At 46.8% G+C, this 15297-nt stretch overlaps 1 protein-coding gene across 8 annotated transcripts in view; it reads left to right on the top strand.

Moving 5' to 3' along the window:
• ktn1 (kinectin 1) overlaps window positions 1-15297 on the top strand; it is a 180507-nt gene that overhangs the window by 63478 nt on the left and 101732 nt on the right. For all 8 annotated transcript variants that reach the window (XM_072489693.1, XM_072489692.1, XM_072489694.1 and 5 more), the window contains 2 exons: window positions 8258-8402; window positions 12300-12411. In XM_072489693.1, the coding sequence (XP_072345794.1) occupies window positions 8258-8402; window positions 12300-12411 (257 nt within the window). The remainder of the gene's footprint in view (window positions 1-8257; window positions 8403-12299; window positions 12412-15297) is intronic.

Below are 15297 nucleotides of genomic sequence, written 5' to 3'. Positions count from 1 at the left end.
ACTGATTTCTGTGTAGGTAGAGAGCTGTAGGATCTTTTATTTTATCTTCTAATAAGAGTCGATTATCTGGTTGATTGGAGGTGTCCAAAATACAACTTTATTGCTAATTATTCACTTTAATACACTTGCATATAAATTAAATCAAAAATTAGAAACAAAATATCAAACAGTACATGAGTTGGTCAAATACATGACAAAGGACATCATTAATCATAAAAGCATAACAAAATCACGTAAAATAAACGAACAGGACAAGAGTTGAAGACCATACCATTTTTCTATTGACAGTACAGAATTGAAGCGGTTTAAAGAGATGTGAAATGTAAATTGACAGACTTCACGAATACAAAACAGTTTGCAATTCGGTTTCATAAGACAACTGACACTGCTAGTTTGCAGCACAATTATTAGTTTCTATTAAGCTGGCTGGAATTTTAGATCTTTTGTTATACATTGCTAAAGCAAGCAATGAGTGAGAAATAGAGGTTATGGGATAATTTAAGGGTATCTGAGTCCCCTGAAGTGGGAAAACTGTTGCTGTTTGCACCGATGCTGCTGCTGTGACAAGAAATAGGAGTGGCCATTTTGCAAGAATAAGCCATAAGCTCATTCAAACCCTTCAAAAAGAATAACCTGAATTAAATGTTCTGTGAATTTTGTAAAGTCAAAAATTCAAGTGAATGCAATTCCGTGTTCAGAAATGGGTGTAAGATGTGAAGAGTTTGTCTTGCACTTAAGTACTTGGGTAATCTTACCACAGAGTCTTTGAACTTTGTAAGGACCTGTATTAGCTGAAAACGTCTCATAACCAATTATTGATAAAATTTGAATATCTTTTAAAAATAGCAGAGCATCTATTGATAACTACAACATTACTTTAGTGACAAAATGGCTTTATATAGCTCAAATTGAAATTTAGTAAACTAGACTAAGTATTGGAGTTTTAGATGTGTTCCCATCACTTGTTTGAGTTTCTGGAGGTAAACACAATTACAGTTGTGTGTGAAAGTTGTATTAGTGAGAGGCAGCACCGTTTTGTGAAGGGGAGGTCTTGTCTCACTAACTTGATAGAGTTTTTCGAGAAGGTCACAAAAATGATTGATGCACGTAGGGCAGTGGATGTTGTCTATATGGACTTCAGTAAGGCCTTTGACAAGGTCCCTCATGATAGACTAGTACAAAAGGTGAAGTCACATGGGATCAGGGGTGAGCTGGCAAGGTGGATACAGAACTGGCTAGGCCATAGAAGGCAGAGAGTAGCAATGGAAGGATGCTTTTCTCATTGGAGGTCTGTGACTAGTGGTGTTCCACAGGGATCAGTGCTGGGACCTTTGCTGTTTGTAGTATAGATAAATGATTTGGAGGAAAATGTAACTGGTGTGATTAGTAAGTTATTTTTAAAAAAAAGAAATGTTTATTAAGAATTTTTAAACAATTTTCAACCATACAAACCCCCCCCCCCTCTCGCATAGCAAGACATGAACATGGCAAGTCAATAAGTCAATATTATACAGAACTTTGTACATTGGATTCCTCCCATACACATCAGTTTTCCGGATCATTCATGTATTTTCTTGATCGAATGCCCCCCAGAAAACCTTCGCCGGGCTACTAGGGACGCAAAGGCCAGAATGCCGGCCTCTTTCGCCTCCTGCACTCCCGGCTCGTCCGCTACTCCAAATAGTGCTAGCCCCCAGCTTGGCTTGACCTGGACTTTCACCACCTTAGATACTGTTCTCGCAACTCCCCTCCAGTACTGGGCATGACCAAAACATATGGGCATGGTTCGCCGGGCTTCCTGAGCACCTCCCACATCTGTCCTCCACCCCAAAGAACCTACTCCGCTCGCCCCTGTCATATGCGCTCTGTGAATAACCTTAAACTGTATCAGGCTGAGCCTGGCACACGAGGAAGAGGAATTAACCCTACTTAGGGCATCAGCCCACAGCCCCTCCTCAATCTCCTCCCCCAGCTCCTCTTCCCATTTACCCTTCAGCTCCTCTACCAAAGCCTCCCCCTCTTCTTTCATCTCCTGGTATATCGCCGACACCTTGCCCTCTCCGACCCATACTCCCGAAATCACCCTGTCCTGAATCCCCTGTGCCGGGAGCAGCGGGAATTCCCTCACCTGCCGCCTCACAAACGCCTTTACTTGCATGTACCTGAAAGCGTTTCCCAGGGGTAGCCCAAACTTCTCCTCCAGCGCCCCTAAGCTCGCAAACGTCCCATCAATGAACAGGTCCCCCATTCTTCTAATCCCTGCCCTATGCCAGCTCTGAAACCCCCCGTCCATCCTTCCCGGGACAAACCGATAGTTGTCTCTGACCGGGGACCACACCGAGTTCCCATCGCACCCCTGTGCCGTCTCCACTGCCCCCAGATCTTTCGCCGTGCCGCCACCACCGGGCTCGTGGTGTACCTTGTCGGCGAGAGCGGCAGCGGTGCCGTCACCTGTGCCCCCAGGCTCGTTCCTTTGCAGGACGCCATCTCCAACCTCTTCCATGCCGCCCCCTCTCCCTCCATCGCCCACTTACGGATCATCGCCACGTTGGCTGCCCAGTAGTAGCCACCCAGATTCTGCAACGCCAACCCTCCTCTATCTCTGCTACGTTCCAGGAACCCCCTCCTTACCTTCGGGGTCTTGCTTGCCCACACAAATCCCGTAATGCTCCTGCTTACCCTCTTAAAAAAGGCCTTGGTAATCACAATTGGGAGGCGTTGGAATACAAAAAGAAACCTCGGGAGGACCACCATTTTAATCGACTGTATCCTGCCCGCTAGCGAGAGTGGCAACATGTCCCACCTTTTAAAGTCCTCCTCCATCTGTTCCACCAGCCGCGTCAAATTAAGTTTGTGCAGTGCCCCCCAGCTCCTAGCTACCTAGATCCCCAAGTATCGAAAGCTCCTTTCCGCCCTCCTCAACGGTAGGTTGTCTATCCCTCTTCCCTGATCCCCCGGATGCACCACAAAGAGCTCACTCTTTCCCACATTGAGCTTATAGCCCGAGAAGTCTCCAAACTCCCTTAGGATCTGCATGACCTCAACCATCCCCTCCACTGGATCCGCCACATACAGCAACAGGTCATCTGCGTACAGCGACACTATGTTCCTCTCCCCCTCGGACCACCCCTCTCCATTTCCCCGACTCCCTTAATGCCATGGCCAAAGGTTCAATTGCTAATGCAAACAGCAGAGGGGACAGGGGGCACCCCTGCCTCGTCCCTCGATACAGCTGGAAATACTCTGTCCTCCGCCGGTTCGTGGCCACACTCGCCACCGGGGCTCTATACAGGAGCTTAACCCAAATAATAAACCCTCCCCCCGAACCCAAACCTCCTCAACACTTCCCAAAGGTACTCCCACTCTACTCAGTCAAAGGCCTTCTCCGCGTCCATAGCTACCACTATCTCCGCCTCTCCCTCCACCGATGGCATCATTATCATGTTTAGGAGCCTTCGCACATTGGTATTTAGCTGCCTACCCTTTACGAATCCCGTCTGGTCCTCGTGAATCACCCCCGGGACACAGTCCTCAATCCTCGTAGCCAACATTTTTACCAGCAACTTAGCATCTACGTTGAGGAGCGAGATCGGTCTATACGACCCGCATTGCAGTGGGTCCTTATCTCGCTTCAGGATCAAAGAGATCGTTGCCTCCGACATTGTCGGGGGCAGTGTCCCCCCCCCCTCCCTTGTTTCATTGAAGGTCCTTACCAGCAACGGGGCCAACAGGTCTACATACTTCCTATAGAACTCCACCGGGAACCCATCCGGTCCCGGGGCCTTCCCTGCCTGCATGCTCCCCAGTCCTTTAACCAGCTCCTCCACCCCAATTGGCACCCCCAAACCAGCCACCTCCTGCTCCTCCACCCTCGGAACCTCAGTTGGTCCAGAAATCGTCGCATCCCCTCTTCCCCCGCTGGGGGCTGAGATCTGTACAGCTCCTCATAAAAGGCCTTAAATGCCTCATTTACTTTCACCGCACTCCGCACCGTGGTTCCCCTGCCATCCTTGACTCCACCTATTTCCCTCGCTGCCATCCTCTTACGGAGCTGATGTGCCAGCATCCGACTCGCCTTCTCCCCATATTCATACATCGCCCCCTGTGCCTTCCTCCACTGTGCCTCTGCCTTCCCCGTGGTCAACAGGTCGAACTCCGTTTGGAGACTTCGTCTCTCCCTGAGTAGTCCCTCAGCAGGAGCCTCTGCATATCTCCTGTCCACCCTGAAAATCTCCCCCACTAACCTCTCCCTTTCCCTGCCCTCTCTCTTCTCCCTATGAGCCCTGATGGAGATTAACTCTCCCCTGACCACTGCCTTCAGCGCCTCCCATACTACTCCCACCTGCACCTCCCCGTTGTCGTTGGCCTGCAGATACCTTTCGATGCACCCCTGCACCCTCCCACACACTTCGTCTGCCAGCAGTCGCACATCCAACCGCCACAATGGGCGTTGGTCCCTCTCCTCCCCCAGCTCTAGCTCCACCCAATGCGGGTCGTGGTCTGAAATGGCTATGGCCGAATACTCCGTTCCCTCCACTTTCGGGATCAATGCCCTGCCCAGAACACACACATCTATCTGGGAGTAGGCCTTGTGTACATGGGGGAAAATTCTCTGGCCAAAGGCCTGGCAAATCTCCACGGATCTACTCCCCCCATCTGATCCATAAACCCCCTGAGCACCTTGGCCGCAGCTAGCCTCTTCCCCGTCCTAGATCTGGACCGATCTAATGCTGGGTCCAGCACCGTGTTAAAATCCCCACCCATTATCAAGCTCCCTACCTCCAAGTCCGGAATACGCCCCAACATCCGTTTCATGAATCCAGCATTGTCCCAGTTCGGGGCGTATACATTTACCAGTACTATCCCCGTCCCCTGCAACCTACCGCTCACCATCACGTATCGGCCTCCATTGTCCGCTACTATGTTCTTGGCCTCAAACGACACCGCTTCCCCACCAGTATTGCCACCCCTCTATTCTTCGCATCCAGCCCCGAATGGAACACCTGTCCTACCCATTCCTTCCTTAACCTGACCTGATCTGCCACCTTCAGATGTGTCTCCTGAAGCATGACCACGTCTGCCTTCAGTCCCTTTAAGTGCCCACCTCTTCCATTTTCAGTTCCCCCTCGGCCAGTGCAGCAACAACCCTGTTACTCCCCCCTTCCCCGCTAGATCCGCATCTAGCTCCTTTGCTCCCCCATACTACTTCCGTGAGTCTGCTGACCCCGCCTTCCCGTTGATCTCCCCCGTGTGGGAATCTCTCCTCCTCCTTACGTCCCTGCCTAGCACGGGAAAAAGCCTGCGCTTTCCTGAGCCAGCCCCGCCCCCTGTGGCGCAGCTCCTGTTGCGGCCTTATCCCAGTTCCCTCATCCCAGAGTCTCACCGCCCTCCAGCACCGACGCCCACATTCCCCACTATCATCAAAAAAAAAGAACTCTTTCCCCCGTCCCCATCCATCATCCCACCCGTGAAACATTCTTTACCTATATTTACAACCCTGTATACAGTCAACATCTTCCCCCACAACCACTGCCCCTCAGTTCGAGTCCAATTTTTCCATTTGGATAAAGGTCCAAGCCTCTTCTGGCGTTTCGCAATAGTGGTGTCGGTCCTGATAAGTGACCCACAGTCGCGCAGGCTGCAGCATTCCAAATCTCACTTTTTTTTTTATGCAGCACCGCCTTGGCCCGGTTGAAGCCAGCTCTCCTCTTTGCCACCTCCGCGCTCCAGTCCTGGTAGACTAGGATCACCGCATTCTCCCATCTACTGCTCCGCACCTTCTTGGCCCATCTCAGGACACTCTCTTTGGAACCTCGCCACTATCTCCCTTGGCGGCTCGCCAGCCTTGGGTCTCCTCGCCAGGACCCGGTGAGCCCCTTCTAGCTCCAGGGGGCTCGGAGAGACCTCCGCACCCATCAGCGAATGGAGCATCGTGCTCACATACGCCCCGGCATCAGCCCCCTCCACTCCTTCGGGGAGACCCAGAATCCGGAGATTCTTCCTCCTCGACCGGTTCGCCAGGACCTGAAGTCTCTTGGCCCACCTCTCGTGCACCGCCTTGTGCGCCTCCGTCTTTACCGCCAGGCCCAGGATCTCGTCCTCATTCTCATTAGTTTTATCCCTCACCTCACTGAGCTCCACCGCCTGGGCCTTCTGGGTCTCCTTCAGCCCCTCGATCGCCAACAGCATTGACGCCAGCACCTCCTTTTTAAGCTCCTCCACGCAGTGCCTGAGGAACTCCTGCCGGTCCGGCCCCCATGCTGCTCGATCTCCGTCCTCCGCCATCTTGGTTTTTCCCCCTAGTTTTTGCCGCTGCTCCAGAGCCTATTTCTCCGTCGCTCCACCGCCAATCCCCGCCATACGACGTAAGGGGGGACCTTACTTCACTTTCCCACACGGGATTCAATCAAAAAATTTCCGTTGGGGCTCCTCCGGAGAGCCCAAAAGTCCATTATAGCGGGAGCTGCCGAAATGTGTGGCTTAGCTCCGCATCGCCGCAACCGGAAGTCCTGATTAGTAAGTTTGCGGACGACACCAAGGTTGGTGGAATTGCGGATAGCGATGAGGACTGTCGGAGGATACATCAGGATTTAGATCGTTTGGAGACTTGGGTGGAGAGATGGCAGATGGAGTTTAATCCAGACAAATGTGAGGTGATGCATTTTGGAAGGTCTAATACAGGTAGGGAATATACAGTGGTAGAACCCTCGAGTATTGACAGTCCGAGAGATCTAGGTGTACAGGTCCAAGGGGCAACACTGGTGGAGGAGGTAGTCAAGAAGGCATACGGCATGCTTGCCTTCATTGGCCGGGGCATGGAGTATAAAAATTGGCAAGTCATGTTGCAGCTGTATAGAACCTTAGTTAGGCCACACTTGGAGTATAGTGTTCAATTCTGGTCGCCACACTACCAGAAGGATGTGTAGGCTTTAGAGAGGGTGCAGAAGAGATTTACCAGGATGTTGCCTGGTATGGAGGGCATTAGCTATGAGGCGAGGTTGAATAAACTTGGTTTGTTCTCACTGGAATGACGGAGGTTGAGGGGCGACCTGATAGAGATCTACAAAATTGAGGGGCATAGACAGAGTGGATAGTCAGTCTTTTTCCCAGGGTAGAGGGGTCAATTACTAGGAGGCATAGGATTAAGGTGCGAGGGGCAAGGTTTAGAGGAGATGTACGAGGCAAGATTTCTTTACACAGAGGGTAGTGGGTGCCTGGAACTCGCTGCCGGAGTAGGTTGTGGAAGCAGGGACGATAGTGACGTTTAAGGGGCATCTTGACAAATACATGAATAGGATGGGAATAGAGGGATACGGACCCCGGATGTGTAGAAGATTTTAGTTTGGACGGGCAGCATGGCCGGCACAGGCTTGGAGGGCCGAAGGGCCTGTTCCTGTGCTGCACTTTTCTTTGTTCTTTGCTCTTTGAAAGGATCATTGTTCATCTTGCAACATTGACAGAGTACTTTATTGTACTCCATTATGTTAGAGGTTTCAGAAATGTGAGCAGACCGTCTAATTGTTAACACCCGTGATGCTACATTGACTTGCAGATTGCTCTGCAGCTTTAGTTTGTGGGTAAAAATGTTAGTATTAACAATTGGTTTACCCCCTGTGGTCACTCATTTATCCTCCTGGATCATTTTTTTTTAAAAAAAGAGAGTTAAATTCTCCCATTTGCTCTTGCTTCACCAGAGCACACCACATCTCCAGTGCTTCTTACTGCTGCCTTCCAGACTGCCCTGTGCTCCCTCAAATGGATCTTACCACTACATTCTAGAATTGGGTGGAGCTACTCTACATGTGTTATGATTTTCTCCCAGGGGTCCCTGTCTGCATTCACATCCTCCAACCCCACTCTGACACTACATGTTGCTGCCTCCAGGAGATAAATAGCCAAAAGGAGATTGCGAAATAAGTGGACACAATTATGATAGATGTTTGTTTTGTTCCATCAAAATATTTATTTGACAAGCTTGATGATTCTTGCCCTACTCCCAATCTGCTGTCACTGATGGTGTAGGTCCTTCCTAATGTATTTTCAATTTCTTTTAAATTTTGTCTGTGATTGAACCGATGTGTGCAAATTCAGGCATTGAATTGCATTGTGAAATTCAAAGCCGCTAAGTATTATGTTTGCATATCAGTCTGTTCTCCAGAATAATGTATTCAGAAATGGGGGAACGAAGTACTATTTTAGAATTGTATACTGTTTAAAACTGTAAAGCCATTAATTTTGTTTATAAATTTGAATGCAGACAGTCAACAGAACTGAACAAACTGCGTCAGGACTATGCCAGATTAATGAATGAACTTACAGAGAAAACAAATCGCCTTCAACAGGAAGAGGTGCAAAAAAAGAACTTGGAGGTTTCCTGTGAACAGACTGTTCAACAACTCAAGGTATAAAAATACTTCATGCAAACAGGATTTTGAGACACCAGTGGTTTGATGGATTAGGTTAGTGGTTGTACCGATTATTGGAGGAAATTTCAGTTTTACCAAAATAAAAATTGAATGGTATGAACTTGTTGCCTCCCTGCCTGATTTAAATAGTAATCTCCAAGATCAGTAAGAAACTTAATTAAATGTTCAGACAAGCATTTTGTATATTTAACATTGTATGCTTCTGCAACATTCTGTAAGATGAACCAATAAACTGCAGCAGAGCAGTTATTTGGAGTGCTAGTTTTGAACATAATGCTATTACTTGGATTTTACCAAGTAGATTCTTTTCTGCAATAAAAACAGGAAATGACGGAGGAAATCTGTGGAGGGAGATAGTTAACTTGAATCCAAAGAGAAAATGCTGGAAAATCTCAGCAAGTCCGGCACAATCTGTAGGGAGAGAAAAGAGCTAACGTTTCGAGTCCAGGTGACCCTTTGTCAAAGCTCACTTGTTAAGTTAACTTGAATTATTTCCTACACTTGCAATTTATTAATTTCTATACCGTAACTCGTGGAGGGAGTTTTTCCTGAATAATTTTCTCTTGATCTCCTGGATTATGAAGAATTTGATAAAATCGTTTTTTCTTCCTTTGGCTTTTTTTTGGGTTAAATTTCAGGTGACAAGGTAAAACTGATATCGCTAGTTACGATTACTTCAATATTATTCAAACTAATCTTTATATCTTGCATCAGAAACTTTTCTGTTGCTGTCTTGTGTTCCCTTGTGCTATTTATGTAGAAACCTTGTTTCACTCCTCTTCTCCATACTCTTTCATTTTGTCTCAGACCTAACCCTGCTGCCTATATCCATTAAAATGCTGACTGCCCTGGTCTTCATGACAGCTGATTTTTATTGTTAGCAGTTCTCTCTTCAGGTATCGTCTCACTCTCTACACTTTCAATAATCACACACTGTTCAAACAAAATGCTTGACTGCAGTATCCTGGCAAACTACACTATCTTGGCAAACTCAGTCTCATTTCCAACCTCCTGTTCAAATACTTGAATGCCTCCATGCTTGCTACAATAAAAACAGCCTTTATCAAAGTCAGAAAGGTACAGATTCCCTTCATGTCCTTGTCAATATTTCTGCAATCTCTAACACAGTTGCCCACATAGTCCTCGTCCAATACTTCTCCACTGTTGTCCATCTAAGTTGCCCATCTCTCGCCTAGCTCCATTTTTAGCTATCTAATTGTATTGTGTCACTTGCAATGGCTCGTCTTGCCATTCTGCATTGTTCCCTCTGGTGTCCCCCAAGGATCTATCGTTAGCCCCCTCCTATTTCTCATCTATGTGCTGCTCCATAACAACCAAAAACAGTTAGTTTCATATGTATCTGCATACATGCAGCTCTATGTCACTACTACCTCTCTTGATTCCTCCACTCCACTGTTGCTAAATTATCAGACTGCTCATCTGACATCCAGTCTTAGATGGACAGAAATTTAATCCAGTTAAATATTGGGAAGACTGAAGCCATTGTTTTCAGTCCCTGCTCCAAGCTCTGTTCCCTCGCATCCCGCTCCATGGTGACGGTCTGAAACTAAAGCAATCTGTTCGCAACACTTGTGTCATATTTATCCCCTGGATGGTTTCCAGCTACAGACTCGTACCTTCACTAAGACCAGCACCTCTGTAACACGGCCTGACTTTGCCCCTGTACTTGTTCATCTGCAACTGAAGCCTTCATTTGTGCCTTTGTTGCCTTTAGACTGTTGTGTTATGTAATTTGGAATAACACAAGCTATCACTTGAAGCAGTTTTGAGTAAAAGATGCTCCAGACTTTGAAGTGAGTTCAAAGTGTTTTATTGAACTATTAGCACAGTTCTCAATGAGTTCGACTCTCTGCTAATCTAAATGTAGTTACTCAGTCTAACTGAACCAGCCTTACTCTCAGCCACGTGCTGGGGTGTGATGCTGAGGATACACCCTGTCTCACTCTGTAGATGTTGGTCTGTGGGAAGAGGCGGGGTGTGAGTGCCTCATCCCTTTTTATAATGAGATACCACCCCTGAGTGGCCTGACTGCTCATTGGTCATGTCCTATTCTATGTATTCATTAGCTGCAAGTTTGCATATCATGACATAGACTCTTCTTCCAAAGCATTCATGACTGATCTCCCACATTTTACACTCTATAACTGTGAAGTCATATAATTTCTATCCAGGTCTTGACTCGCAGCAAGTCTTTTTCCTCTTTCACCTTTGTGCCCCCTGACCTACATTGGTTCCCATTCAAGCAGTCATTTGTTTAAAATAAAACTCTTTATCCTTGTTCACACTCTAATTCTGGCCCGTTGAGCATCCTTGATTTTTACTGCTCCACTGGTGGTGCCAACATCTTCAGTTGCATCAACCCTTGTGTCTCTACCTCAATTTTCTCCTTTAAGACACTCTTTTTAATTAAAAAAGACAACTTACACCTGTGACCAAGTTTTTAGTCATTGGACCTAATATCTTTTGTGACTTGTGTCCTGTTTTGTTCTCTGATGAAGCTCCTTGGGATGTTTTATTAAGTTATAAATGTGCTGATATAAATAAAAATTGCTGCAGGGTAGGTGGATTGGCCACGCTAAATTGTCCCTTAATTGGGAAAAGAAAGAATTGGGTGCTCTAAATTTATTAATAAATGAAAATTGCTGCTTCATCTCATGTTGACTTGCTATCAAATCCATTGTAATTGAGCTGTGAAGGTTGTATAACACTTTATTACAGGAAGTCATTCAACCCATTGTGCACTGCACTGACTCTGGAAGAACCATCCACTTCCGTTTGCCTGCTCTTTCCATAGTCCCTGTGAAATTTCCTTATTACTTCAAATATTTATCCATTTCACGTTTTAATTTTCTTCAGTGGTTTCTGCTTCCATTGGTATTACGAGGAAATTCCATGCTGTATTAGATCACTGCATAAAGTGTGTCTCCTGTGCTCTCCCCTCACTTTTTTTCATTAAGTTCATGCCCCTTCATAATTGACTCGGGGATCAGTAGGAATAGTTTTCCCGGATTAACCTTTTATCAAAACCAATTACAATTTTGAACATTATCAGCTTCTTGTTGAGAACCCTACTCTATTGAATGTTGCCACAACTTCTCTCCTTTCCCCTGATCAACAAGTGTCTCATTGCTTGCATTAGCTAGTGACTCTCTTCAGCATCTTCTCCGTGGCCTTTTCATCCTTCCTAAAGTAGAATGCCCAAAACAGAATGCAGTCATCGAGTGAAAACCTAATCAATTATTTCCATATGTTTAGCATTCTCCTTAGTATTCAGTACCTAAATTGTAAAGCCAAGGATGTACATGTGTATTTTTATAGCTTTATCAAATTGTTCTGCTATGTAGCTGAACCCCTAAAGTATTTTCCGCTCTTTACTTTGAAAAGCAGTTTTTAAATTCCGTTCTTTATTCTTCTTTATTCCTCCCAAAGGGAGTACCTGTATGTTTTAATCTGCCCTTTATCTACCCAATCAATGTTCCCAAAGTTTTCTTTGATATATTCACAAATTGGATCTTAAAAGTAAATCCTGTCACATAAGAAATTTAGACGTATTGCAAGTCCAATGGGCAAGCTATCTTATTCTCATTCTTGTTTTGTGGAAATAAGTTGAGTATTGGTATTGTGTTAAGCAATAAAACAAATGCATCCACTGTTGAGGTTAATTAATCACATTTTACTATGGCTGAATAAATAATACCTAGATATTAATCATTCCTTTCCACTGATCGTAATGTACTGTGCCATGTAATGTGTTTGTCTTATCAAAGGTCTCATTTTTAAAACTAATTTCTATATTTATACCTTGAGTTGCAGGAAATAAGTTGTGTTGACAGTTTCAGCTTTGATTCACAGACTCAGCTGCAGGAGGAAGTTGAAAGAAGACAAGAGGATATGCAGAAATTTCTCAGGAACATAACTACAGAGCATGAGAAAAGGTTAACAGAGGTTCAGGGTGCAAAACAAGGTAATTTCCAGAGGCAGATATTTGATCATCTTTGGAGTATCACTTTTGTTTTTGGAAATGTTTTTTATTACATTTTTTTAACGTTTCATACAAAATTACAAAACATATGAACAAAAACTCTTAACCAAACAAACCCACCAAAAATGCCCACCGCAACCTTTTAATGCGTGAAACAACTTAAAAGAAAAGAAACCCCCTTACCTAATCACCCACCTCCCAAACAGCTAACAGTGACCAATTCTCTGAAATACAATATAAAAGGCAACCATCTCCGGTAGAACCCTTCAATCCACCCACTCACTCTGTATTTGACCTTCTAGGGGTTCCAAAACTCCATCAAAACCCCTAGCCACGTCGAGGCACACAGTGGTGTGGCTAACCTCCAGACCAGCAGGATGCACCTCCGCGCCCCCAATGAGGTGAAGGCAAGAGCACTTGCACCCACCCAAACCTTCGGCACTTCTGAAACGTCAAAACTAGCCACCAGAGGGCAGGACCTAGCTCAATATTTAGGATTGCCGACATGGTGTTGAAAAAGGACCTCCAGAAACCCACCAGCTGAGGACAGAACCAAAATGTGTGTATGGTGTGCGTGCTCCCTTGAGAAGCACTCGCACCTATCCTCCACCCCCTCACAAAAACGGCTAATCCTTGCCTTATTGAGGTGGACTCGAAACACACTCTTTCTTTGGATAAGGCTCAGACTTGCACACAACGATGTAGTACTCGCCCTTCGCATCCCCTCACTCTTCACTCCACACCACCTCTTCCAGTATTGGCGCCAACTCCTCCAGCCGTTAGCTTTTACCCCTTCCACCGAACTCAACTCTTGCCCTACTATCTGCTCATTCATGCTGGACGTATTGCCCTCCTATCCCGAGCAGGAGAGAATCCTCAAGATGGTGGATGCACCACTGGGAAATCTGAAGAAAAGAAACCTCTGAACAAAGCTCTGCACCTGGAGACACCTCAACATGTCTGAGCCTAACAGCAAACATTTCTCCTTCAGCTCCCCCAGGCTGGAATTCTGCCCCTCCAAGAATAAATCTCCCACTCTCCCCAGCCCTCTCTCAATGTACCAAATGTTGTATCCAACTGTGCTCCCAAGAGGTAGCTAGCACAAATGAGCCAGCCTTCAAGCTGCCCCAACTTAAAATGTTGGTGGAGTTGCCTCCATATTATTGGTGTGGACACTACCACTGGGTTCGTTGAGTGCCTTGCCGGCACCAATGGAAGTGGGCTCGACTCCATCTGAGCCCAGAGAGCTCCCGGGTCCCTGCACCAACCCAGCACCTTCTCCATGTTGGCCATCCAATAATAGTACAGTAAATTTGGCAATGCTGGACCCCCCTGCCTGTCCCACCCTCCTGCAGAATGTTTGAGGTGAGGGACGCCGACAGTGTCCCATCTGATTTCATCTGTGGGAAGTGCACCCATCTCCAGCTCCTCAGAAACCGCGTTAGGGAACTGGAGCTGGATCAACTTCGATTCATTCGGGAGGCAGAGGTGGTCATAGATAGAAGCTTTAGGAATGTAGTTACTCCGAAGAATAAAGATAGATGGGTGACGGTGAGAGGGGCTGGGAGGAAGCAGTCAGTACAGGGATTCCCTGTGGTTGTTCCCCTTAGTAACAAGTATACCGCTTTGGATACTGTTTGGGGGGGGGGGGGGAAGAGACTTACCAGGGGTAAGCCATGGGGTGCAGGTCTCTGGCACAGAGTCTGTCCCTGTTGCTCAGAAGGGAAGGGGGAGAGGAGTAGAGCATTAGTCATTGGAGACTCCATAGTTAGGGGGATAGATAAGAGATTCTGTGGGAACGAGAGAGTCTCGCGGTTGCCTCCCAGGTGCCAGGGTGCGTGATGTCTCGGATTGTGTTTTCGGGATCCTTAAGGGGGAGGGGGAGCAGCCCCAAGTAGTGGTCCACATAGGTACCAACGACATAGGTAGGAAAAGGGATAGGGATGTAAGGCAGGAATTCAGGGAGCTCGGGTGGAAACTTAGATCTAGGACAAACAGAGTTATCATCTCTGGGTTGTTACCCGTGCCACGTGATAGCGAGACGAGGAATAGGGAGAGAGAGGAGTTGAACGTGTGGCTACAGGGATGGTGCAGGAGGGAGGGTTTCAGATTTCTGGATAATTGGGGCTTATTCTGGGGTTGGGGGGACCGCTACAAACGGGATGGTCTACACCTGGACCAGAGGGGTACCAATATCCTGGGGGGGATATTTGCTAATGCTCTTCGGGAGGGTTCAAACTAGTTCAGCAGGGGCTTGGGAACCTGAATTGTAGCTCCAGTATACAGGAGGTTGAGAGCAGTGAGGTTATGAGTAAGGTTTTAAAGTTGCAGGAGTGTACCGGCAGGCAGGAAGGTGGTTTAAAGTGTCTTCTTCAGTGCCAGGAGCATCCGGAATAAGGTGGGTGAACTTGCGGCATGGGTTGGTACCTGGGACTTCGATGTTGTGGCCATTTCGGAGACATGGATATAGCAGGGACAGAAATGGTTGTTGCAGGTGCCGGGGTTTAGATATTTCAGTAAGCTCAGGGAAGGTGGTAAAAGAGGGGGCGGGGTGGCATTGTTAGTCAAGGACAGTATTATGGTGGCAGAAAGGACGTTTGATGAGGACTCGTCAATTGAGGTAGTATGGGCTGAGGTTAGAAACAGGAAAGGAGAGGTCACCCTGTTAGGGGTTTTCTATAGGCCTCCGAAAAGTTCCAGAGATGTAGAGGAAAGGATTGCAAAGATGATTCTGGATGGGAGCGAAAGCAACAGGGTAGTTGTTATGGGGGACTTTAACTTTCCAAATATTGACTGGAAATGCAATAGTTCGAGTACTTTAGATGGGTCCGTTTTTGTCCAATGTGTGCAGGAGGGTTTCCTGACACA

The sequence above is a fragment of the Scyliorhinus torazame genome, chromosome 2 (genome assembly GCF_047496885.1).
Source record: "Scyliorhinus torazame isolate Kashiwa2021f chromosome 2, sScyTor2.1, whole genome shotgun sequence".
NCBI lineage: Eukaryota > Metazoa > Chordata > Chondrichthyes > Carcharhiniformes > Scyliorhinidae > Scyliorhinus > Scyliorhinus torazame.
The sequence above is the reverse complement of the archived record's forward strand: the minus strand, read 5'-3'. Positions and strand labels throughout refer to the sequence as shown.